Source organism: Oreochromis aureus, linkage group 22 (assembly GCF_013358895.1).
Source record: "Oreochromis aureus strain Israel breed Guangdong linkage group 22, ZZ_aureus, whole genome shotgun sequence".
NCBI classification, from domain to species: domain Eukaryota; kingdom Metazoa; phylum Chordata; class Actinopteri; order Cichliformes; family Cichlidae; genus Oreochromis; species Oreochromis aureus.
In genome coordinates this window covers 15088074-15115513 of record NC_052962.1, presented here as the reverse complement: position 1 = coordinate 15115513, position 27440 = coordinate 15088074, and the positions used below count along the sequence as shown (strand labels likewise).

Here is a 27440-nt window from a genome sequence, read left to right as displayed (position 1 = left end):
CCAATAACACTACACCAAAGTAAATAAGTAATAGATAAACAATTAAATTACAGAGATTTGATGCTTTTTCCTGTTTTTGTAAAGGAATTCTCTCAGTTGACACAAATCATCAATTTTATAATTGCAGGACAGTCTCCACAGTGAGCTAACAGAATTTTTTTTATATAATTGTACACATTTATTTCTTACAATTAAAGCCCAGAGCAGCGTTTCTTTCTTATGGAGAAAACCGTTATTTTTGACATTACACTTCCTTTTATGTATTAAAGTACCTCAAACGTCTTTATACTTACAGAAAGGGGAGCTTCACTGCTCTGGCCTACTTAAGATCATGTATGTGCCTCACAATAAAAATGATTTTGACGTATATAAAGCGCCTTGAGGTGACTGTTGTTGTGATTTGGCGCTGTGTAAATAAAGCTTAACTGAACTGAATTAAAATGATTACATACAACACGCAGACCCCAATGTTTAACTCTCACCTTGACTCTTTTGAGGCGTATGTGTACGTCAACCTGGAGTTTCACAAAACTAACCCCGCCCCGATTTTATCCTCGATTGCGATTGGCTGAGAGGGACGTCAGTCACTCCCTCCCCCCCAGCGGCCCCTCCTCACCCAAGACAAGTCTGGCAGTAAAACGAGGCTGCTGGCTGCTCGCTACTACCGGGAGAAGATGCACTAGCTTTACCCGCGGAACCGTAAGCATGTCTTTTTTAAAATCATTATTATTATTTTCGCTTTTTCTCGAGTGAATTTATTCGTGTGTTTATTTTCTGTAGTTGTTTAGCTTACGCTGGCATTAAGCGCTGGACAGCGTTCTCGGGGCGGCTGTCGCTGAGTGTTTCGGCGCTCAAGTTAAAAGTATCGCTTTCGATAGAATTATTAATGGGCACCACTAGACATTAGGTTCTTAATAGACGTGTAAGGATCGACTTATAGCGGGTATTTTTTATGGGGGGGGGGGGGTTGTTTCGAGCACATGGAATATGTTGGTAATTTTTGTTTACCCTGACAACTTTGTGTTGCTGTGCTGGCAGCGGGAACCGAGCATTGCTTTGTTGTGCACTTACACGGGACACCTGTGGTTCCTACTTCCCATGGAGTCCTGTCCTCATGAATGAATGCTTGGTGTAACCAATCCGCACTGCCTGCTCCTCTGACATCAGTGTCATCAAAATATTTATTTATTTATTTACTTTATTCAGCTTGTTTGTATCTGATATTTACATTGTAGTGAAGCTGAGATTTAATCCATGGTTTAACAAAATCTTTTATTTATTTGATAACTTTAATTGAACCAAAACTGGATATTACACATGCTTTCAAAAAAAAAACCTCACCAAAAACCTCTATTTGATATTAAAAATAACCTGGCCAAATAACCTGGCAATTATTCAATAATGAAAATAATTGTTGTTTACACACCATAATTCACGACCCTCCTTTTTTTGACTGTAAAACAACTAGACCATGCACCTTCTAGCCCAGACAAGATCATTTTAAACACGAGTGACGATGGCATTGCCATCACTGAGCCATTCACAGATTGCCTGTGAGTACACAGTGCCAGTCCAGCATTCAAGCTAATGTAAACACAACCACAGCCCTGAAGGTTTTTGTTAACATGTCTAACATCAGGGTTGGGCTGATGTTTTTTGGTGTTTATCTGTTGTTTCACATGAATTTTGTGCTTGCTAAATATTCAATGGTAGCACGATGAAGAGCTGAAATACTGAAATTGATAAAAATTGTTGATTCAGTTTTTTAAAAATAATACTTTATGCTTTATATTGTAAGTTAAAGGCCCTACAACATTAGAAACAAACCCCAACAATCAGACAACCCCCTATGAGCAAGCACTTGGCGGCAGCGGGGTGGAAAAACTCCCCTTTAACAGGAATAATCCTCCAGCAGAACCAGGTTTAGGGAGGGACAGCCTGCTGTGACGGGTTTGGGGTGAGAGGAAAAGGGAACTACATATTTTGATTGTTGTAACATAATAGATTAATGGTAATGGTACATGTAATTTTATCTTGCTGATAAAATAACAAGGCTAATATATCAGCCAGTACCGATATGTGATCATTGGTTATTGTTCAAATTGTTATTTTAAGCATCGTTATCGACCCACAATTAGAGAGTATCTGAACAGAAAAACCTCTAAATGATTTCCTTTCAGTGGCTGTTTTGGCAAAACTGTTGGGCAGATGACTCTTATTTGAAAAGTTCATCATTTATCAGATTCATGAATGTTTTCAAACCACTTTGTAAGCACAAATGCCAGCTTTTCTAACTTAAGGTTAGTTGGGCAAAAATGCAGCATTTGAAAATGGCACCCTGTTCGTTGGGGAATTTGGGATGTTTCTGGCGTTTAGAGATCTAATCTGTTAATCTCAGAAATAGCCGGCTGGTTAATGCATAAAAATAGTAATTCCTCAGGCCCTAGGCAGAGTATTAGCAGCAAGAGAGTGTCCATAAATGCGGCAATCTGTTTTCAAACCCATTTTTTGGCATGCGTCTGCCCTGGTGAAGTGCCCTTGTGCAAGATATTAATTTCCCACTACAAGTGATTCTGTTCCAGTCTGCTCTCCTGGCACAGGATCTCAGGCCAGAGGATTATTGCTCTAAGGGAGTCGGTTTTAAGTCTGTCAATCAGCTGATTGCTGTCCAGCTAAAATGTTAGGTTTTTTTTGTCCCTGCTGCAACATTTTGGGTGCAAACATCCAGCCAGGCCTGAGTGACTCGCTGAGTTATCTCTGTGTCACTTTCTCCTTTCCGCAACACCCACTTTAAAGCTGGTAAATACAGAAGGCTCTTGTTAGACTAACACACCAAGTGGTTGGTCTGAGAATAGCCCACCTGTGGTTATATGAAGTTAAAGGATCTTATGTCTTACTTCCATGCCAGCCAGCTGGTCAGCACCGAGACTGGTGTGAAATCTTTTTCTGCTTTTAACACCACATGTTCTATAAATAGTTTGGTGTTTTATGTCCCTCAGATTTTTCATAAAGAATCAACAAACTTTATTCTTGGCTTTGCCTTTTTTTTGTATCCATAGCAACCAGTGATTGAGCAGCAACACAAAGTGTCTCTTGTCTCAGCAGGAAGGAGACAGAGAGACATCTTTTGTGATGTAGCCTTTATAAATACACTGGTCAGGAATCTAAGTGCATGCTGTTTAGCTGCACATGAGAAATAATCAGTGACTGCTGAGTGACATATTGGGGCTGCTTTGTATATCTTTGATCACTCGCTCATACCCACGTGTGTTTTTTGTTTTTTCTCTAACTGCACAAAGGAAACGGGCACTGTATTTCTTTCAGTGCTATCAGTTGTGTACACAATCACACTTGATGTCAAAGGTCAGATAAGCTAAGTGCTGCTGCCACCATCTGATCACACCGTGTGCTGTCACACATGGGTTTATTTTTGTCACAAAATTTGGGGTATTGATGTCTGAAATGGCTAGATGAAACCTGCAAAAAGTGAATATCTTTAAATTGTTTTTTTACAGCTTTCTGTTTGTTAATAAGAGGATCATGCACTGCTTTAATTCTGACCAGTTATTCTTCATTGCTTTGTGAGTCAGTCAGGTAAAAATGGGGAGCAGATATGAAAATGATGTGGACTGTTGGGTTTTTTGCAATCCTGCTGTTGCAAGAATTTGTGGTTGAAAGCAGATGGATTGGCTGGTAAGTCATGGTCTGTGTGTTTGCCACGCCAGAACTGGAAACTCCAGCCTTACAATTTCTCAGGCTTCAGCCTGAAACCAGTGAGCAATCACTTTCTTTATGAAAGTCAGAGTTGTTTCTGCAAACATATGTAGTCTGTATTGCCTGTAGTCATTTTCAAATTAAAAGAGAGGACATTCCTTTGGTCTTCATATTATGCCTGTAAAAACATACTTTCAAAGTATTCCTGAACAATTCAATGAATGCAAGTGTTGTAATCTTGTGGGCATTTGATGCTGTTTTAAATGGGAAAAGCATAGGCTGCATATCAAAGATGAACGTAGTTTTCCGGTCTGAAAAATCAAGCCAATGCAGATGCCTTAAACTTGGATTCTATTTAATATCCATCGGGAGACGACTCTTCTGGTTTCAGAAAGAAGTCTGATTCTGTAAAAGTCTATATGACCCTCGGCTCTCCTGAGCCATGCACTGGAAAGTTCAGCATACCCATAGGATCTTCCCATTACCTGAATTCAATTACCAGGTCATGGTCATTTGCTAAATTCACCCACATGTTCACATGAAAGGAGGGGGGGCAGCATCTGACCAATCATAATTATGGATAAGCGTACTGGCAGCAGAGTTGCTGAGGAAAGGAATTTGAAAGTATGCAATGGGAAAAATATGAACACATTAAACACACAATACAAATTGAAAGCAACACAGAGGTTTGTGAGAGGAAGAGTGCTGCAGTGTTACAAAATGTTTGCGGTTTAAAAAAATATTTTTTAGCCTATTTGATGTCAAGAAAGACAGAAGATAAATGATAACTCTTCAAGTTGTAATCAGGCCTTCAAACTGTGACCTTTATAAGCACGTTCTTACTCAGTTTATGGTCTCAGTCATTAGTTTCAGGTTGTATTGAATGCACCATTCACCTTCTGTAATGTCTGTTCCCCATTAGAGTTAAAAAAAGGATGATAAGGCCTCTCCCTCAGTGCCCTCTGCAGGTTTCATAATAAGACTTAACTAATCAGTGGGTAACTTCACCTTGACTGCATCTATCTTTTATGTACAGTCTGTGAAAATGGCTACAAGAAGAATAATCCGCTCTTGTATTTACACGTCTGACTTTTGTCTGTTGAATCTGTGCGTGTGTACTCAACATAAAACTGCTTTAAAGTACAGTCTTGAAGTTTAGGGGATAAACTGTTGTCATTCTGGGCCTTGTAGGTACTTTTTACTGAAGTGCAGTGTGCAGAAAATCCACAATATGACAAACGAAGAACATATCAGAGTTATATTCATTTATTGTTGTTAGCCCAAGCAGCTCTTGCGCTGCTCAGTGTTTACAGTCTAAACACATTTTCCATTTGCGTTTGTTTCATCTCTTCACAAAACGACAAATTCTTACCCACACTTGAGGGAAAAAAAACAGTCACTTTTACATCTCCATTAAACCTTTTATTCCCCCATTAAACCCTTGTGACTCAGCAGCATTGGCCCTTACCATGAGAATGACCCTTTTCCATCTTGTGAGATCACTTACAAGGTGTTGGGCCATTAATGATTGACTCACATTACATAAGACCGAAGGTAAAACCCCAGCACTTCTAGTCTTACAGTGCAGAGGCCTTGGTGAGATACAGTCCTACGGTAATCAGTCAGCTGAGCTAAGTAGAGCACCCGGTGGGGTGTTCAGGGACTCGTCTCATAGAAGCCAGAAAGGCCTCCGTAGCTGATAAACAAATGCACAGCTTTTGCATGTCGTGGTTTTGCTCTGAGGAAATGTGAGTTATTGCAAACGTTTCTCCTGACATATATGAAAGGAAAACAAAATGACAGGAATGGGAGAGAGGCAATGTTAACCATGTTTGTTCAAATGGTACTTGATACTTCTTCATTCATAATCGCCACATATTTTGCATGTAGCTTTTCAGTGAGCCTCAGACGTTGTAAACTTACTGTTGAGGCCCTGAGCTCCTACATTATATGTAAATGCAATGTTGTATGATTGGATTAATCTTTTGTTGTTTACACTACATACAGGTGTATTTACATCTCTGTGATATGCTGTAGAGCTGTGCAGTAAATTCATAACATATTTCTGTGAAGCTTCTAATGCAGCTCAAGATGCCAGACATGTCGCAGCCTGAAAACTGCAAACAGAACAGCTTGATGAGCTAAACTGAGCTCCCTGAGTTTATAATCTGAGGGTTGCTCAGATATGTTGTCTGACCCTTTAGCCTGTGCAGTAGCTGTGAAGTAAGTCCATGTGCTTCATTCTGCTTTTAGCCGTGTGTTTACTGTCGCTAGCCTTGTGTTTTGGTGTGCCGGGGGTATCGAAGCGCGGTGTGGTGCGCATTCTTTCCTGTTGATGACTCACGTCCTGAGCATGGGACTGACTGCAAGCAAGGGGAACCACAGACTACACACACGTTCATAAACCACCAGAGCTTTCTCAGTTTGCAGCTAGCAGCAAATCCAAACAATTACACCAATTTGCATACATTCGGTCACACGCAAACCTCAGAGGCATTCCCTTGCTGATCCCCTCTCACATGCACAGTGTACTTCCACAGAAGGAGAGGGCTGTGCAAAAAGGGAGTGCCATTAACACACAGATACAAGCACAGCAAGGTTGGAGCATGCCATTTGAGGTGAGGAGACGAATGAATGTTGCATCACATGGAGCGTTGGTGTGTACATTTAAGGCATCAGGAAAAACTCCTCAAACCTGTCATGCAAAACTAGGTCTCCTTTTTATTTCTTTTGTTTTATGATTACTAGATTGGAGACATAGTAGCTGTGAAAAGTATTCAGTCACCAGTCCAAATTCTTGAATTCAGGTCTTCCAATCATGTCCTTTCCCACGGGTGTATAAAATCAAGCACCGAGGCACGCAGACTGCTTCTACAAATATTTGTGAAAGAGCGGGTCGCTCTCAGGAGCTCAGTGAATTCCAGCGTGGTACCGTGATAGGATGCCACTTGTGAAATCTCCTCACTACTAAATATCCCACAACCAACTGTTAGTGCAAGGTCCAGAAAGATACGGATGAGCGAGTTTCTTGTGGAAGAACTTGACTGGCCTGCACTTGATTGACCTCAGCCTGATAGAACACCTTTGGAATGAAACTGCGAGCCAGGCCTTCTCGTCTAACATTAGTGTCTGATCTCATAAATGCGCTTCTGGAAGAATACTCTGAAATTCCCATAAACACTCCAAAACCTTGGAAAGCCTTCCCAGAAGAGCTGAAGCCGTTATAGCTGCAAAGGATGAGCTGACATAATATTAAACCCTAGAGATTAATAATGGGATGTCACTGAAGTTCACAAGCGAGTGAAGGCAGATGAGGGAATACTTTGGCAGAATAGTTTAAACTGTTCCTGACTTTTTAAAGTAGCTTTGTGTCATTGACACATTTATTTATACTCTTACCTTCCCTTGAAGCCAACTTCACATGGGTACGCCTTGGAAACAATGGGTATGTCAGGCTTCTGTGCTCACAGCCACTGCTGTGTGCCTCAGATTATTTTATTAAGGATATCCACTCTCAGTGACATCATATAGAACCAAGAGAAAAACTTCCTGAAATTTAGGGTTTAGAGCAGTTTAAGCATGAATGTTTGGCTGAAACTGATGTCATACACTATACAGGATACTTAGACCTGTTGGCCAACAGTGTTTGGGGGTACTGTAATCACATTACATTTTTCAGTAACACAGTAATGTAACACATTCCTGTACAAAATTCAGTAATTACATTACAGTTACAATTGTATTATTACTTTTGTCGGTTCTTCAGTTGTTCAGGCGGATAGGAAAAAAACCCATCAATCCAACAATCTTGTTTTTCTTCCTGTGCACTTGCGCTACAAGCAGCTGATTTCAGTTTGTATGCGGGAGGAGGAAAACAGTGGAGCGGTACAGTGATAAAGCTGCTGAGGAGTGGAGATGTGGACATTACTTTTATTTTTACAGCACAAAAGGACGAGAGCCTGATGGTAAAGTGGAAACTGCGTCCATGACAAAAACGACTGCATTGTACTGCTTACACAGCTTCAGCTTTTATCTTTGTGCCTCGTGCTGTTGACTTTTGTTCAAAACTAAAAGAGAGCTCATATGTGTGTCCTCCTTAGGATAGGTTAGAGTTTGTGTTGGCCTGTGAGACTGTAGCCTATAGGCTTATATTGTTTACAGGTAATTATGTGACGGTGTGTTTCAGGGCATTTTTACAGACTAATAAGAAAATAATTCCTCTATGATGAGCAATTAGATAATGTACTGCATTACTTTTAAGAAGTAATGTGTGACTTTTATTGAGTAATGACCCCAACACTGCTGGTCAGTATTGAAATCATAACACTATGTGATACACGTGACTGTGAAACACCTGCCTGAACTATTCATATGTTCCATGGATTGCTATCCTTATCATTATGGGCTCTTCTTATCTTTTTTAATGGAAAACCAGTTTGACATTAACAGTGTTTAGGAGGAGAACATGGAAAGCGATGTACCTCTGTTCTCTTGATTGTCTGCTCATTTTATGCGCTTCTTTAACAGTGGGCTTTGATTATAACACTTGTGTTCTACTTTGACTCATTTATATTTGACTTTGTGTGTGTAAAGCTCATTGCATCTGATTCCATGTGAATTCATTCATATTGAGCTTGTGGGAGCTCATGGAAATGACTGTATCTTGGATATTTATGGCTAGCTTCCTTTAAACACAGCTACTTTGGACTTTAGGAATTTCAGAGTCAGACAGACGCACAGTGAGTCAGTGATTCTTCTGTTTTTATCTCGTCCTGATTATGGATGCTGCGTGCTGCTGTTGTGTTTAAAATAAACCTGTGTGTTGCTCTCACATGTTGTTTTTTTTAAACCTACCTTCTCCTTTCTCCGCAGTGCTGGATGTTGCAGTGGCCTTCAAAGGTCAGCGTGATGCTCCTGGCTGCTCGTCTGTGATCTCTGTTGCCACGGTTTCCAGAGATACAAGACAGCGGTAGGTGGAGGATTAGTCGAGGCGCAAAAAGATGACATCAACGTCACCCACTCACAGTGACAGCAGCGGCTCCTCTAAACATGACGGCAACCAGGTGTGTGTAACATCCGTATGTGTTACTATTGTGTGATGTTTAATTTGTTAAATTCTAATAACATCACACACTATGGCGCCCATCAGGCTATAAAACATGAGAAATTATTAATGTGTTTCTGTGTGTTCATTCTCTCACTGTCAAACAGTTGAAAGTGATTCAGTTATTCGTGGTTGTTCATTGTGACCAAATTTTAATTGTTCCTACAAATGTGTGCCACATTCCTCAGGCTGAACAATAACTGCAGCCATAGTGTTTCTGCTGTGATAGTGAAATGTATACACACAACACAGTCATTCACTGTCAGTCTCATGCTTCGTTGCCCTGTCGTCCTGCAGGATAACTGGGAGATTGTGGAAGGGCTCAGGGGGGTTCCTGCCAGCATGCAGGAGCCTGAGAAGCAGGGAGGCTTCCTGCTCAAGAGAAGGAAGTGGCCCATGAAGGGCTGGCATAAGGTGAGGGCCTCTGCTGGCTTCTTAACGCATCAGACTGCAGCACTGCTTGTTGTTAAAGGAGACTCTTAAACCCTTCTGCTACTGGTGTTGAACCTTTATTTAAGAGTCTTAGACTAAAAATGTTATTTGTAGTGCAGCGTTTTACGTAATCTTTCTATGATGCATACTAGTATGATGCTAGTGCTAGTATCCTGATTTGTTGTCTGTACCTCAGGCTGTTTCCATATTTCCTCCTCCTCCACTTTTTTAGCTCTCTGTATTTCCTCCTTTCCATTCTTTTGACTCCCAGCTGATTACACAGTAAGCCTGACTCATCCCCCTCCCCTTCTGATCTCAGTGAGTGTAATCATGTATACTTGGAAACTTTTTCCTTATGACATGATGGAACAGCCCCTTTAACAGAGCATAGTTTACCTGATAAAGAGGCCTTGAGCTCTGTCAGCGTACTCTTTTATTTAGCTTTCTCATTTGTAAACTACAGCATTCCCATAAACTGCTTATGTCAATATGTGATGATTATCTTTAATCATTTGGGTCACTTATCTCACTTCAGTAATAAAATTTAAATGTCAGGTTCAAGAGAATTGAAAGGGACTGTTGTGCAAAACTACACAGTCTGCATTGTGTTTAATTGTTTATATATGCAGTAATTAATAGACCATGGCAGGTCTGTAAATAAATATAAATTCATTTATCTTCTTCCAACATAGAGATACTTTTTGTTGGAGAAAGGCATCATGAAATATGCAAAGCGGGAAACCAATGTAAGTATTGTTTTATGACTCCATCTGTCTGTCTATCTTCTGTATATACAAACTTGTGCACAAGTTAAACGCCGAGTGAAAAGTGTTTCATTTATTTATGTATTTATTTATTTATTGCACAGCTTAGTAAGGGGAAACTACATGGCTGCATAGACGTTGGTCTCTCTGTAATGTCAATCAAGAAAAAAGCCATGTGCATTGATTTGGATACAGAAGACAACATCTACCACCTAAAGGTAACTCTTGAGACATTTAGTTACATTCCCCATTATTTTTCTTACTGCTGTTTGAGATGTATCCTCACTAGCAAATGCCTTAACCTCTCCTTTAGGCCTTCTCTTTGATTTATTTTGTGTGTTTCATAGAAAGACATCCACAGGAGCTTTGGTTCTTCAAGTTTTCTTCAAGCTAATTTGACTTTGTGGCTTCCAGGTGAAGTCCCCGGAGCTGTTTGAGGAGTGGGTGTCAAAGCTGCGTCATCACCGTCTGTTTAGGCAGAATGAAATAAGCATGTATCCCCACGAGAAGCATCTCTTCCACCCCCATGCGGCATCCTCTCCCTCTCTTAATGACTCGCTTAGGAAAGTAAGTTGCCCCAGTCCTCTTGTGTAAAGAAAAAAATAAATTCTTGGGGATGTGTTGTGCAAATTGTGTATCATCCTTTGTCATTCATCTCAAATAGAGGGCGACTCTTACCAAGCAGGCGTCAATCCACCAGTCTAAGATAAACTCCTGGCTCCACTCCTCAGATGACATGGACAAGTGCTGCAAAGGTTGGTTTGTTTCTTTCTTATTTCTTACCTATCACAGGATGTCTTGGTGCAGTTAATCTTTTATTTATGTGCCTACAACTTTGATTTAATAATACTTTTTTTTCCTTTTTCAGACTTGGAGGACTGTGAGTCGTATCTGCTGGAACTGAACCTGCTGCTGAAGCGCATGGAGGTCCTGCACCGCACATACTCAGCTCCAGTCATCAGTGGACTACAAGTGAGCACAGGCACTCGGATTAAGCTGCCATTAGTGGTTCTTTATAATAATAAATGTGTTTCCCACATAATTAAAGTCAATAACACAACAGCGACTTAGTTACCATGGTGGTGGGGAACATAGACGGGAAGTGGTGGGGCCTAAGTCATTAGCAGCCACTTAAATTTCACAGTAAAAGCTGGTGTTTGCCTACAGGTGGATAAATAACATATTAAAAAATGCTTATTTTTATTGCTAAATGTATTTACAAGTTTATGTTTGGGAAATGTAGTTAAAGCTGTTTGCTGTAGTGTCCACCTGCTTTTCAAAGGGATTAATGAGACAAACTGTTATGTTAATAATACAATAATACAGGCTTTCCACCAGAAATGTTAGAGCTGGTAGTTGGCAAGGGTGTGGGGGAGGATACAGTAAATTCATTGCATTGTCTTTTAAAAAAAACAAAAACTGCGGAGGTTCACATTAAGCAAGATGGGATGCTGGGATGGGAAAACACTGGTGGAAACCCTGATCTTGGAATTCTTCTAAGAACTAAGTAATGTTGTTGCAACCTCAAAATATGTCTGTGGTGCCACAGGCAGCTACTTATGAGATCCCCAAAAAGGAGAAGAGGCCGAGGAGGTGGCGGTCCAAAAACAATGGCAAAGACACAAAAGCCACGCTACAGGTTCACGCCCTGCTTCTTATTTTTTTCCTCTGCTGCTTATGCTTTGATATAGTTCAGTCATTAAATGGTGGGAAAGAAGGGAATGTAATGTCTCACTTTTGTCTCTATTTGACTGCCAGGTTCCAAGCTGTATCTCCTCCCAGCCCCAGTCCCAGTCCTATCGCCTTCATGCCTCCAATCCAAATCTCTCCACCGCTGAGTCAAACACCCAGGAGGTGTGTCCTGAATCCCCAGAATCACCTGCAGATGCTTCACATCTGCAAAAGGACTTCTGCCAACTGGCCAACAGCAGTGAGTCCTTTCCTGGTTTACTGTAGATTTAAAAATATGCTTTTTTTTTGTGTGTGTTCACTGCCATACGATAACATTGTTTCCATGACAACTCAGTATCTGCTGGGTCCCTGCTTATTTTCCCGTCTCTGACATTTGCCTTTCTCCAGTCCACGTCAAACTGAAGTCAGCATTTAGTTCCCTGGTGGCAGAGAGAGACAGGCTGAGACACACTATTGACCTGCAGCCCACCCAGCCAGCACATGTTGTCGGTCTAAAGACCGCCTATGCCTCAGTGAGTGACACTGGGTCAAATTCTATGGTTCTGTGGAATTAAACCACAAATACTCACAATCCCTGACCAGTGGTCTGATTTTACTCACCTGGTGTCTTTTTATCCAATCAGGATTCTGTAGATGCCCCACAGTCCTTGGTGCACCAGGTCTCCAGTGAGAGCAAAGGATCAGAGTCCTTAACGGAGTTCTTTGACGCTCAGGAGTACCTCCTGTCCTCTTCTTCTTCTGAGAACGAGGTCAGACATCATCGGCAAGATCGACTGCATCTCCATGTTCAAAATGCAATAAATGATCAGCTGATACATTCTAACGTCATTCCCACACAAAAAGTTTGGCATAACCAAAATGTTAGTTAGTTAGTTAGTTTTTGTTGAATATTTAGCCACGTTTAACATAATCGGCCATCATTATAACCATTTATATATGACAGAGAAATCATAGGTTTGCTTTTGTTCCATAACACACACATTATGGAAATGACTTGAAAAACACACACAGTCTAAACAGTTTCTATGTAGAGATTAAACAATAATTATAGTGTAAAACTAAAAAAAAATAAATCAAAAATCAGCAACACTGTCTTTGTTACATGCTTGCTTTTTCTAAAACCTAAAGTCAGGGTAGAGGGAGGTGTAGAAGTGTAGATTTCTCTCGACCAGTTGAATGAATGCTCAAAGACAATTCTGCTAATGGGATTAAAAAATTACTGCCTAACTGAGCTTTAATAACATATCAGTCCTAAAATGTTCTCTCTATCCCGATGATGCAGAGGCTTTCTAGATCTGTGTGCTTTTGTCCTTTGATTCAGTATCCTGGTGGCTCACTGACCTTTCATCATTGATTTCCTATCTCAAGGTGTCTGACGATGACTCGTATATCAGTGATGTTAGTGACAGTGTTTCCGTGGATACCTACAGCAACGCTGGGGGGAGTGAGAGGCACAACTCCGGTAAGTAATAAGGCAACAAGCTGTGCATCTGTGAGAAGTCATGGTGACACCCACTGTGTATGAAAAGATGAATCCTAATCTGTAGTGAGGAGGAGAGGAGAGAGGTACAACAGTGAGGGTCTACAGCCATCTGTAAAACACGGTGGAGGCCCTGTCGTGGTTTAGACACTGCTTTTGAGCCAGAAGTGCTGGAGATTTTTATGAACACAGAAATGTAATAACATCTACAAAAATTATACTGTGTAAATAAGGCAAGGACCTCTGATAAAGAGAGGCAGGGATTCTAGGAACGCTTTCTGTGACGTATCAACATCAAATAAATTATTGATGCCTAGTAACAGTAAGGTTTCATACTGATATTTTATTGATATGGATACTGACATTTCTTATGCTTTGAAAATGTGACGTATGTTGCATTTGTGTGGACAATTTTCAGTACATGCTTAACCAGTTTGGAGCTAATACAATCACTAAGTATCAGTGAAATAAATCTTTGGCTCCAAAAATGTGTTGAAAATCAGCACAGACTCCCCGACATGTTTACAAACTCAGTGCAGCGTTGTTTAATACAGTGTGTGACCGGCATGAAAACTGTGGTTTTTAATCTTTTCACAAACAGAAGGAATCAAATCATTCAGTCCCAAATGCAGATTTCCATTTTTATTAGTTTCCCCATTTGCACCAAACTCAGCCGTGTCGGTCGTCTTCTTGGTGTCCTCCACAAGTTCATATATACACTTGGAATCTACATACATAATCATATTAACATATAAACAAAAAATATCCCACTCCTCCCATGCAAACATCAGTGTTCACTTTACAGTGTCTATGTCTTTTAAAGCCATGCATATTAAACTATCTGTTATGACATCGTATTTCTTCTGCAGTGAGCAGCGTGGTGACGCTGGCTCGTCGACGCTCCACTCTGCCCTCTCCCTGTCCCGCCAACAGCGTGAGCCTGTGGAACATCCTGAGAAACAACATAGGCAAGGACTTGTCCAAGGTGGCCATGCCCGTGCACCTCAATGAGCCACTCAACACTCTGCAGAAGCTGTGTGAGGAGCTGGAGTACAGCAACCTCCTGGACACTGCTAATCAGACTCAAGACCCCTACCAGCGCATGGTGAGTGGGGAATATTTTACATATGGACTACAAACCGGCACATGCAAAACATTCAAATTAGCATGCTCTAATTTTCCTGAGACACTTTTGAAAGTCATATTCACAGAGTTATTTTTTACAAGAGTTTTAGAGGTTCAGATCCTCTGACAGGCATATTAATAACACAACTAGCAGACATAAGCTCTGTGCTCTTCCTCTGGAAGTTACTGTGATGTTTGTTTTGTCTAATGTGTACTTTTTCTGGAGCCTTCAATAAATATTTAATTACAAGGAAGTCACTCACATAAAACATAAAACGATGCAAACTGTGGTGTATTATCTTTAACACAAATTCATATTTAAAATAGGGTCATGTATGAATGCGCACACACACACACACACACACACACACACACACACACACACACACACACAGATTTTACCTCTGTTAGTTTATTCCCCGACCAATCCTTATAAACAGTTTTATCTTCACAATCTGAGACGTGAATTTTTTGCACAAACCAATTACAGGCTCATTCCATGGAAGAGAGTGAGTGCTTCCTGCCTGAGCCCACCCGGCTCTCAGCTTTTTGTTTTTTTTTCTTTTGTAGTGAAACAATGAATTTGAATTTGACCTTCATACTATGAAAATTATTGGACTTTCAGGCCCTCAAGTATGTAAAGGTCGGCTGAAATTTGACACCTTCTGCTTTATCGTGTTTCATTAAAACTACAACCAAATCAGTTCTTGTATCAGAGTGTAATGTAAAAAGGAGAGCAGCTACCCATCCCATACAGGGATATGACCCATGCAAATTTCTCAAAACTCACTTTTTGAAGTTGGTTGTAGGTACAAAGATGTTCTGACGGGGGAAAAAAAAAAATATTATTTTGACTTCTTAGTGTGGGTTTAAAATTGATGGAGTGTTTTTCAGATTTGACATATTTATTTTTTGAGTGGAATGACAGAGTGGGAACATCTTACTGCTCTTGTTTGGAACCAAGTGTCAGTCACTGAGCCATCCCTTTCTTCCTTCCTTGTGCAGGTGTATGTTGCTACATTTGCAATATCTTCCTATGCATCCACCTACTACCGAGCAGGAAGCAAACCCTTTAACCCCGTCCTGGGAGAGACGTACGAGTGCGACAGGCCTGATAAGGGCTTCAGGTTTATAGCTGAACAGGTAGAAGTCACAAACTTTACACATTCTCTTCAGACTGCACACAGCTGTGTTATCATCTCTAAGTTAATGCAACTGTCAAATTATTTGTGACAACGTCATTAGATTCTGTTTAAAAAAGGGGGGGGAAACATATGAATGCCACTTTCTTCATGACTCTTTTCACAAAACTAGTCTAGTAGTAGCAACAAATGTAGGGCTGTGAAATGGTGCCCTGCTGTGATCTGATGCTTTATTGGTTGTATAGCTAGCAAAGAATTAACTTTCAACTTACAGACCCAACTTTTTCATAAAGGACCTCATTATTGTTTTCTTTTTCTCCCCACTTTCCAGGTGAGTCATCACCCGCCTGTGTCAGCATGTCATGCTGATTCAAAGAACTTCACCTTTTGGCAAGGTGAGCCCCACAGGGCTTATTTGGAATAAACACCCCACATCCACCCTCTTGTCTGCCTGGGCTTCTTGCAGATTACATCAGAGCTCCCACACCTTGTTCCTGTGTGTTTGCTGCATGCTGTAGATTTTACATGAAGCAGAAACTGGTGTCCTGGCCGATCTAAATAATCTCATTTGACCATCATTTTGTACCTTTCTATCATGTGATAATTAACTGCTTAGCATCATTGTACTCTATAAAATCACTCTACTGATTATACTAATATAGCTTGTGGAAGCTCTGATGCATTCTGCCGTGTTGTTAAAAATAACTGAGCAGTCTTGGGTAGTAAAAGAAGGTACAGATTGTTCCCTTAATGCTCTATTGTTCACGGAAGTGACCAGAGAAGCAGCTTCCCAGATATAGAAATCAGATAATTTGCTGATTTTTGTGTTGTGACCACCCTCACCTTGTTGTTTTGCGATTGTTTCTCTCCAGATGTTCGATGGAAAAATAAATTCTGGGGAAAATCCATGGAAATCGTTCCCATGGGAACCACCCGTGTCACGCTACCTGCGTAGGTTTTTTACTTTTTTCTATTTTGTTGTGCATGTGTAATGAGTGCAGGCTAAACGGCACAGGGTTTTAGCAGTGTGATTGCATTGCGTGTATATGTGTGTGTTTTCTGCAGGTTTGGGGACCATTACGAATGGAACAAGGTGACGTCCTGCATCCATAACATCCTGAGTGGCCAGCGTTGGATCGAACACTACGGAGAGATGGCGATCAAAAACATCAACAGCAATGTCTGCCAGTGCAAAATTACATTTGTTAAGGTTAGGACACAAAGATGCTGTGTGTAAGAAACTTTCCCCCCCTTACTGTTTGTAATATTATTTTGCTAAATACACGTGATTCTCTGTCATGCTGTTGTTATTAGTAATTTTAACATGTGATTTTTTTTTTTTTTTAAATAAACTCCCTCATCATCTGAGCAGGCTCTTAAAAATGATCCACACTTGTTATAAAATTACTGCTTATTCAAATTTCCATTTCTTACACATAAAGCCATAATAGCAGTAGTAAGCCAAAGTCCTTCAACACTAGAAGCTTAAACAGCACCATCTACTGGACAAATAAGAAACTGACCTGTAAAAAAATAAATGCAGAAAGAGTAACAATGCTGCAGCTTCTTTTAAATTTAAGAGGGTTCATTGAGGATTTAGTACATAGTTTGTATGATACAAATAATGTCTGCTTTTGTATGGTGTAATGTATATGTATCGTGTCCTTCTTTTAAAAAATATATATAAATATTTCCTTTTTAGGCAAGAACATGGAGCTCTACAGTGAATGAGATAGAAGGTGTGGTTACAGATTCAGATGGAAAAGTGGTGCACTCCATATTTGGAAAATGGCACGAAGCAGTGTTTCAAGGGGCCCCACCGTCTGCCACGTGTATCTGGAGAGCAAGTAAGTGAGGAGTCGCTGGAAGTGTCGGTCACACTGTCTCGCACTGCTTCAGTCAAAGCACACAAATGACCTGAACATGATGTTAGAGCTGCTTGTTTTTATGTCTGTCTGTGTTTAGACCCAATGCCAGTGGACCAAGAACAGTACTACGGCTTCACCCAGTTTGCGGTGGAGTTAAATGAGCTGGACCCTGCTTTAAGACCTCTGCTGCCCCCCTCGGACACGCGCTTCAGGCCGGACCAGAGGTTGCCACTCTTTGTCTCTCATTCCTGTGTACAGACTGTAACATTGAGAATCTCAGTTTGTTTTCTTAGTCCTGATTACAATAAACAACGAAAACAGATGGTCTTATACAATAGATAGATTTAAAGCTGTAAAATCTGACCATTTGGTTCCATGAGCTTCTGGGCCAAGTCTGGCTTTTCCCATGTGGTGTGAAGCAGCACAAGGCAGAGGTACCATAGCAACAGCTATACTAGTCTAGATCCAGAAAGATGAAGAGTATTGTGTATGTCCTTGCTTGTAGAGAGAGATTGTCCTTTAAACATACACTGTATATAGAACATGAAATCATCCATTAATTACCGAGGCGTCATCTTGAAGTCTCACGTTGACTATTTTGGCTGTCAACAACTTGGCGTTTTGAAAGTGGATGTGATGCACTATATTGCCAAAAGTATTCACTCACCCATCACCAAGCACCGTGCAAATCATCAGATACAGTGGTGTAAATCACGCCGCGCTGGACTCTAGAGCAGTGGAGACGTGATCTCTGGATTGACAAATCATACTTCTGTCTCTGACAATCTGATGGATGAGTCGAGGTCTGGTGGTTGCCTGGAGAAACTGTACTTGTCTGACTGCATTGTGTCAAGTTTGGTGGAGGGGGGCTTATGGTATGGGGGTTGTTTTTCGGGCATTGAGCTCAGCCCCTCATTTCCAGTCAAAGGAACTCTTAATGCTTCAGCATACCAAGATATTCTGGACAATTTCATGCTGCCAACTTTGTGGGAACAGTTTGTTTATGACCCCTTCCTGTTCCAACATGACTGCACACCAGTGCACAAACCAAGTTCATAAAGACAGTGATGAGCGAGTTTGGTGTGGAGGAACTTGAGTGGACGGTACAGTCCTGACCTCAACTCGATAGAACACCTGTAGGATGAATTAGAGCGGAGGCTGTGAGCCCGGCCTTCCAACATCAATGTCTGGGCTCACAAATGCGCTTTTGTAAGAATTCCCATAAACACTCCTAAACCTTGTAGAAAGCCTTCCCAGAAGAGTTGAACCTGTTATAGCTGCAAAGGGTGGGCCAGCATTAAATTAAACCCTGCAGATTAAGAAGTTCATATGTGGTGAAGTCAGATAAGTGAACACTTTTGGCATTATATTCACCACATCGGTGTGTGTGGTTTTGGATCCGAGAGTTAACTCAGATCAGTTCAATATGTCAGGACCACCTCAGCTGGCCTCCACTGTTTGATAAATATATCTTGTTGAATTCTCAGAGACTATGTTATTTATTCTTGACCTAGCTGTTATATGTTGGTGGGTCAGGTTTGAGCCACTTAAAAGTGATACACAATTTCTTTAAAGGAATTATTCCTCTCTTCCTTCACTGCCCTCTGGTATTTTTGTTTGCCTTTAATATCTCATACCAACATATTGTAGGTATGGTTACCAGCATGTGGCTGACATTTTCTCCAACATTTGTTTGATTGTGTTACGCTAATTTTTGCCACGATTACTAGTGTCTGGAGTTGGCTATTGTGTGTACTCCTGCACATATTTCTTCCTGCCTATCCTCTGGTGTCTATTTATTTCAGCTTCCCATCTTGTTTTTATCTGGACTGTATTGTTTAAATTTAACTGAGAACGTACATTAAGTTTTGTATATTCAATATTGTATACAATAGGTTTTGAAGAAGTTTGTGTTAGGCAGTTCCTATTTACTTTTTCCTCCTTTTTGACTCTTACCATAATCAACAAAAACAACATTCTCTAAGATTGGAAACCAGAGATCTTGAGTATAAACACATTAGCAGACTGTTCACAGTCAAGTGAATCCGAGAAACGTTTTCTTCTATAGAAATTCGCCCCCTGCTGGCCATTACAAAGAATGCACATTGCCTTTTAAACATGGATTTGCTTCACTTTTCAGACCATGTGTGTTCATTTTTTATGTACAGTCTAATATTTAAAAGGTATAGTAAGTTTTTTTTAAATTACGTGTTCAAAAGATCTATTCCTACTGTCCTAGAATAGTTGAATAACTATATAAGTATATTATCTCTATAAGAAGGGACATGTTTCAGTGAGTCAACAGAAATACATAAATGAAAAGAGAAATCTTTGTTCTTTCATTTGAATTTGAGTAACTAGAAAATATTTTATTAACATGAATCCAGCAACTTTACCAAAGTTGTGTAACAGCTATCCAGTGATTAACTACCAACGCTATGTTATTAAGTGACATCATTCAGAAGTTAATATTGTTACAGCGGCATCAAGTCACTTCTAAAACTGCCCGAAAGCTGGAGCTTTTATTTTTTGTGTAGGAGGAAGGTTTGGAATGGCACTGACAGACAGCAGGAACAGGTCTGCACTGATCCCCACCCTGACTGCTTGTCTGTATATTTATTCCAGGCTGCTGGAGGAGGGGAATGTAGATGGAGCTGAGGAGCAGAAGCAGAGAATAGAGCAGCTCCAGAGGGAGAGGAGGAAAGTGCTGCAGGACAACAACATGACACACCAGCCACGCTTTTTCAAGTATGATGCTCTTTTCCTTGTCTGTAAGGTCTTTGTGTGCGGTGTGTGTGTGTGTGTGTGTGTGTGTGTGTGTGTGTGTGTTTGTGTTTTTTGTTTGTTTGTTTTTTTCCCCCAACATAATCCTGGGCTTGTTGTAACTCAAAGTACAGATGAGGGTAAAATTATTAGCTCCTGTATGAAATTTAAAGTTTTTATCATAATGTTCCTTTTAGCAGAGCAAATGATTTTCAACATGCACTTCTAAACGCACTAGTTTTCTGTTTGCACCCAATAAAAGAATCATTTCAGGAAAAAAACAAAAAATACAAGGGTCAAAATTATCAATCCCCTGAAAAACTGAACTTTTTATTGAGCTATAGCACAAACAACTGCTATGCTCTGCAAGCTTAGATCATTTCAGAGTTAACCTAACTTTGATTTTGACTTTATCTTTCAGCCTACACACAGTATGAAAACTTAAGGGTTTGAGCTGTCACTTGAGAAAGCATCAAGTCAAAAACAAAAGAAATCAGTTTAGACTTTAAAAGAATTGTTGATGCTCGCAAAGCAAAGTAATCAGTGTTTCCAAGTGTCCAGAACTGTAGAACTGTAGAAGTATCAGGAAATTCAAATGGAGCCACAAAGTACAGAACTAACCTGGCAAAGGTAGAAAGCAAAAGAATCAAACTAGTGAGAGATCTAAAGAGCCTGGAACTGCCAAGACACTGATGAATGATTTAATCAAGTTGGGAATTGTAGTCTCAAGGAAGACAATCGCTAGAATCCTGCCAAATCCTGGCCAAAGAAACTCTGTTTATATTTGGCGAACATAGGGAGAGGTGTGCAGTCCAAAGAACAGTGTCCCCACAGTGAAACACGTTGGTGTGACTATTATACTGTGGGGACGCTTCTGGAAAACTGAGAATCTCATCAAGGTGGAAGGAATCATGAAGAAGGTAATGTGAAGATACTGAAAGAAAACCTCAGCGGCACAATTATGTCTGAGTCGTCACTTTGTCTTCCAACACAACAATGACGAGAAAACATGGGTCGCTCGTGGTGAAGAAGTACCTCCAGAAGACCAAAGTGAATGTCATTAACAGAACTGCACAAAGCCCTGAAAATCTGTGGGGTGAATCGAGACCAAGGTCTGTGCCAGAAGACCATCAAATCTGGAGGCGCTTAAAGGTTTGCCAAAGAAAAAATGGGCTGATGATGCTCAGGAGATGTGAGTGAAACTAGCTGAAAACTACAAGAAATTACTGCAGGCTGTTATCCAGCAAAAGGATACACTTTTACTATAACTGACTAAAAATGTTTTTTGTGTGCAAAGTAATGTAAGCATCCAAATAAAACCAGGATGTTTGGAGAAATGCTTTGTAATATTTGGGAAATGTTCACAGGGGAGCTCATTTTTCTGTCTCCATCTGTAGTTCTTATTTGTAATTTTGTGGTGCGTCATTCAGTATCTGTCAGTCATACTAATTCATGATAATTTGTGTTTTGCTGACAGGAAGTCTAAGGATGACACTTGGGTGAGCAACAACACGTACTGGGAGCTGCGCAGAGATCCTGGATTCAGCAAAATGGACTTCCCTGTGCTGTGGTGAACTTTGGATTTAACCAAACGTCTGCAGTCGACTTATTATTAAGAGGGAAGTATGAAACTGAACTGAGGGCAGCCTGACCTGTCCGTGTAATGTTCCATGTCAGTGTAACCTGGATCCACACTTCCTGCTTCCTCTTTTAGGACTGAGCACAACCTATAGAACTTTTATTGGTGTGTTTTGGTTTTTTGTATTCTTTTTTTCCAATGGTTCTTCCTAGGCTTTTCCCTCCTGTAACTGTAATTTACATGTAAGCGTAGACTACAGGTGCATATCTGTATGTTTCATTGTATCTCTGCTTTTACCAAAGTGCCTTTTTATTGCAGTGCTGCATTCAAGGAGCTGCTGTAGCAGTTTTGCACTTTCATTCAGACTAAAAATGTTTTAATGATGTCAGTATGATTCTTAGCTGGAGAGAAAATGAGGGTCAGGGGCTGATGGGAACTTGTGCAAATGTTTTTTTTATCTTGCTCATGTGCTCCATCGAGTTAACATCGTGACTCGAGGAATTTCTTATTATTCCAGCTGATGCCCGATTAGAGATTCTTGTGATAAACAGGAATCAGTATGCTGCCTTGTTATAATCAATCCTGTCATGGGATCAAGTGCACAGTTTTTCATTGAGGAAATGGCAATGACACTCCATGTTGAAAGAAGATTAACTCTACAAGGGATGGACAAGTAATGGTGTCTCACAGGTTCTTGTTTGCCTCACTACCAGTCTCTTCAAATGGTCATCAAAAAAATGCCCCCTCATTGAAATAAACTTGGCACATAAAGTAAAGAAACGTGTGTTTGGTTGATTATTTCTTTGTTGCAACAAATGCTTCATGGCAATAAATCTTACACAATTGGAGAGCCTGTTTATTTCCACTTAAATGAAGCCACTTTTGTGAAGAATATTTGGCACATTTTAAGGATACATAGTAAAATATTTTACCGTGCAGTTTGTTTTCAGACGCTTGTAGGGCTCAAAAACAAGTTAGAGGGAACTGACATCTAACCTTAAAATTAGCATGTGGTAAACTTTTTGAAACACCCAGACATCATAAGCAAAATCACTGTTGTTACCTTTAATTTAATTTGTGGTCTTCAAGAACTCTGAGGAGAAAATGTAGGGCTTTAGCTGCTAAATGCTCCAGTATATTCACCAGCTAGTTGCTACGTGTGTCTTTTTGCCATTTGGTGCGGACTGTGTGCCCCCCACAGAGTCAGGGGAGTTGCAGGGTGACAGCAGGATGAGATCAAACTATCTACAAAGCTTTGTAAGACGGGTGGGGGGCTGCAGATTCAGGTGAGCGTTCTCTGTAGTTTGGTCTCCCTCAGCCACCGCATGACTCTGTTGTGAAAACTTTAAACCCAGTGAGGAAGCATATGGCCACTTTATAAATTTCTTCCTTTCTGGGTCATATTGGCTCAGATTATAAAGGTATGCTCAAAGAACACATTCACATTGATGCATAATATTAATTATCGCAGTGGGAATCTGGACCGGTAGCATGAAACAAATAGACGTACTAACAAATTAAAAACTACACTCTCAGCCACATTAGAAGGTTCACCTATTCAACTGCTCCTTAATGCAAATATCTAATCAGCCAATCACATGCCAGCAACTCATTCCATTCAAATATCCACTTAGAAGCAGCTCTGGGTGAAAATGCCTTGTTGATGCCAGACATCAGAGAGGTCTGAGCCTGGTTGCTTCCAGCAGATTAAAGGCAACAGTACCTCAAATAACCAGTTGTTACAACCAAGGCATGCAGAAGAGCGTCTCTGAATGCACAAAATGTCAGCAGAAGACCACACCAGCTCACACTCATGTCAACTAAGAACAGGAAACTGAAGCTACGATTCGCAAAGGCTCATTAAAATTGAATAACAGAAGATTGGAACAACATTGCCTGGTCTGATGAGCCTGGTTTGGCATGCAGATGGTAGGGTCAGACTAAACAACAGAAAAGCATGGTTCAGTCCTGCCAATATGAATGATTCAGGCTGGTCTTAGTGTACCAACTGAGCATCGTTTAAACACCACAGCCTACTTGAGTGTTGTTGCAGACCATGTCCATCCCTTTATGACCCCAGTATACCCATCTTCTCATGGCTGCTTTCAGCAGGATAACGCTCTATGTCACAAAGCTCAAATGATCTCAAACTGGTTCTTTAAACACGGGAAGGAGTTCACTCTACTCAAATGACCTCCACAGTCATCAGATCTCAATCCAACAGAGCACCTGTGCAGCAACTGTGTTATGCTGTAATGTCAATATGGGCCAAAATCTCTGAGGAATGTTTCCAGTACCTTGTTGAATCCGTACTACCAAAGAATGAAAGCAGCTCTTAAGGCTAAATGGGGTCCAACCTGGTACTAGCAGGTGTACCTAATAAAAAATAGTGTGTCCATTTGTGCGTCATTGGAGTTTGCTTAAATAGTCTCAGACTGATCAAATATATTCTTATTTCTGTGCAGTATAGTTGGGTTAATGTAGTACTATAACATACAGTGGGATGCAAAAGTTTGGGCAACCTTGTTAATAGTCATTATTTTCCTGTATAAATCTTTGGTTGTTACAATAAAAAATGTCAGTTAAATATATCATATAGGAGACACACACAGTGATATTTGAGAAGTGAAATGAAGTTTATTGGATTTGCAGAAAGTGTGCAATAATTTTGACTTCCTTTAACAGTTTAACCAAATTATCCCACAGCCACCTTGGAGACATGGTTGATACAGTGGCTTCAGCAATCTGTTTAGGTGAGGGGAAGTGGAGAGGGCTAGGAGGGCTGCCTGGATTTAACACATGGAAGTATTGGTCTGGAAAGATGAGCCTTCATATCCTACTTTGGAAAAAAACAAAACAAAAAAACTTTGAATGTGAGGAAAAATAGAGGTCATACATTCAGGAGCAGTGAGATGACTAGGTTCACAGCATTTGCCTCACCACCTTCATCAACTCTTTGGCAGCCTCACGAAAGACACAGAGACCCGAGTACTGTTAATGGAGGCAAAGTCAGGTTATTAATCTTACTTTCTTGGACACTTGGAAGAAAAATGAAAATGTGTGAAAAAAGAAGGGGGACGTGGTGACAAACAGGCCTCCTGTTGCCTCAATCATCAGTTATTCTGACATAGAGAAAAGAGGATCTTTATTACACTCCTATACCAACTAAAGGGATAGCTGGAGGTCAGAATGACTCAACCCTGTACTCTTAAAGGAAGTGGAAACTTAAGATGTAAAAGACAGAATTTAAACAGTAAAAATGGCACACCAGACTGTTGTGCCGTTTACCATTTGAAAATGTGAGATGTGAAAAAGTGAGGACCGAACTTACATTTAGTAATATTTGTAATCAAAGTCGGTGGCAAACCTTGGCGAAAATCCAATTACATCATCACTCCATAATCGAATAGATAATTTCAGAACATTTGCAATACAAAAATAATGCATGTAATATTACAATGATGTCTGTTGTTTAAAACTTTACACTGTAAAGTATGGAATTTCATAACATCTATAATTAAAGGAAGATTTCGCAGATGAGTTTGGTATCATAAATTCAGAGCCAAAACAATTTTTCTTTTTCTTTACTCTTTTTTAAATGTTCTGTTTATAAACAAATATCCAAAATTTTAAAAAATCACCTTTGATGATTTTTAAATGTAAATCAAAAACAATCACCATCATCTTTTTGTGAACAGGTATATTTGTGTTTCACCTCCTGTTTTTCACTAAGCTGTTTTTCCTCCCTGTGGTTTCTTCTTCTTTAAAAAAAAAAATCATTTTCCCCCAATATTATTAAGATATTGTAGAGGCACTAAAGGTTAAACTACTTTCATGCGATCAGAATTCCAGTTATTTCATGGCTGTAGTTTTAATTCTACATTTAAAGTCATTTTATACATCAGGAAATTACACATTAAAAAGCAGTAATAACATAGTAACAACATGTTATGTTAGGTGACCTGTTTTCTACACTGAAAATATGGATCATAAAACACTGAAGAATGATCAAAGTGGAAAATTTGAAATAGTCAGATAATTCAGATAATGAGAATAAGAAAACATAAGTAAGATAAGATAACTTAAGTTTTAAAACTAAAAGTAACTCATAGATATATTAAATATAAATGAAAAACAAAGTTTCTTATCATTTTCAGAGAAACCGTGTGACCGTATTATGCTGGTGCCAACTTTGCCTTTTTCAGTTTAGTACAGTTTTAACCTTTATGTGTGAAATCTTATCAATATACTTTGTTCATTTCGCCCATCTTCCAAACACATGATTATTGCATGATCCCACAGTAGGTTTTCAGAATTAGCTATTCCTGGGTGAAATTAAATTGTTACCACCTACAATATTTTAAATATACTTTTTAAATGCACTTTATTCATAATGACTTGGAGACATTGTTTTAGACACAAAATGCATCTACATTTTTACTAATAAACATGAAAATTACTTTTATGAACTTTAAACCTCCTAATCACAGAGCCTGTTATAGTACCATATGTCATGGTCCGTGGAAGTAGATTGTGTGGGAGTGAGATGGAGGGCCCAAATGCAGACCTGAAAGGAGACAGAACTGAGTTTAAACAAAAGGCGAGCTGTTTATTAGGCTGAAAAACATGAATACAAAAACAAAGCAAGGTGAACAGGGGGTGAGAACTAAAACTAAAACCTAAACTGGGAAAACCTAAACTGTGACGACTATGACAAAAGTGACGTGGACATGATTCTGAACAGGTGCATGTGAGGAACTATGAAGAGGAAACACGAAACATGAACATGCCCTGAACAGAATCATTAAAGACTTTAAACCTGAAGTTACTTAGAGGGAGGAAAACAGACGACCTGAGAAAGACTGAATGAAAACACAGAGACTAAATACACACAGCAGGTGATCTGGGGAAGTGGAAACACAGGGGGAAACAGCTGACTGGACTCCCAACTCTTAAATAAAACAGGAAACATTGAGAAATGTAGACATGACAACAAAAGCTTGATAATATGGAACACACAGACCTAAAACACGTGGGGAGACATGGAACACAAGGAGAGACACATGAGAACAGATAAGGGAGATGAGATCACGGGCATAACTAAAAGTAAAATACCGAGGACAAGAAAAAGACTCAGAAATCAGGAGAAATTGATGAAACAAAAACTAGAATTAAACTCAACTAAATCCTAACTAATAGTACCTACAGCACAAGAACTTAACATATTTCTAATATAATATAAGAAAATCAAAAATACAAAATAAAGTCAAAATGCTGGCTCACAGACCCTGAACCTGATAACCATAGTGTAAATGTGGATGTGTGGGCGTGCATACTTAAGTGGAAACTTCCTTTAAACACAATAGTTCATTTGTTATTTTTTTTAATTATCTTTTTGACATATAACTCTTTTTGAGCCTAATGTTCTGGCTCATTTTAAATAAAAAAATAAAAAATAAAGACTTAAAATTGCTTGCCCACCTCAACTGCAGAGGTGATGTTGTGAGGCAAGATGTGGTTTGGGTGCAGAATGAACTTTTGCTGTAAACGACATCCGTTTTAAAGATTACTCATTACATAAGAATGAATAGTAAGAGTTTTTTCCACTCCAAAATTCACGAAAAAAAACCTGAAACTTCAAACAGGCAAGTCTGCTCATTTCTCGAAACGGGACAGATACACATCCCAGTCTGCTCATATGATCAGAATTAACTCCAGTGGGAGGAGGAGGCGGTCTTCATCGTCTTCTCTGAAATAGAGCTGTACAGTCCTCTCAG

The 27440-nt window shown here is 39.9% G+C and overlaps 1 protein-coding gene across 2 annotated transcripts; it reads left to right on the top strand.

The window, feature by feature from the left end:
• Window positions 1–604: 604 nt before the first annotated feature.
• LOC116332990 (oxysterol-binding protein-related protein 3-like) lies at window positions 605–22439 on the top strand. 2 transcript variants are annotated; one of them, XM_031756103.2, is made up of 22 exons: window positions 605–699; window positions 8587–8777; window positions 9116–9232; window positions 9943–9996; window positions 10119–10232; window positions 10429–10581; window positions 10679–10769; window positions 10883–10986; window positions 11564–11653; window positions 11773–11944; window positions 12094–12218; window positions 12330–12455; window positions 13075–13168; window positions 14056–14291; window positions 15317–15454; window positions 15785–15848; window positions 16326–16404; window positions 16519–16663; window positions 17156–17300; window positions 17419–17545; window positions 19947–20069; window positions 21562–22439. In XM_031756103.2, the coding sequence occupies exons 2-22, from the start codon at window positions 8715–8717 to the stop codon at window positions 21656–21658; spliced, it is 2457 nt and encodes an 818-aa protein (XP_031611963.2). In that variant the 5' UTR covers window positions 605–699; window positions 8587–8714; the 3' UTR covers window positions 21659–22439. The 2 variants fall into 2 exon arrangements, with proteins under 2 accessions (XP_031611963.2, XP_031611964.2); XM_031756104.2 differs by lacking the exon at window positions 11564–11653.
• The last annotated feature ends 5001 nt before the right edge of the window (window positions 22440–27440 follow it).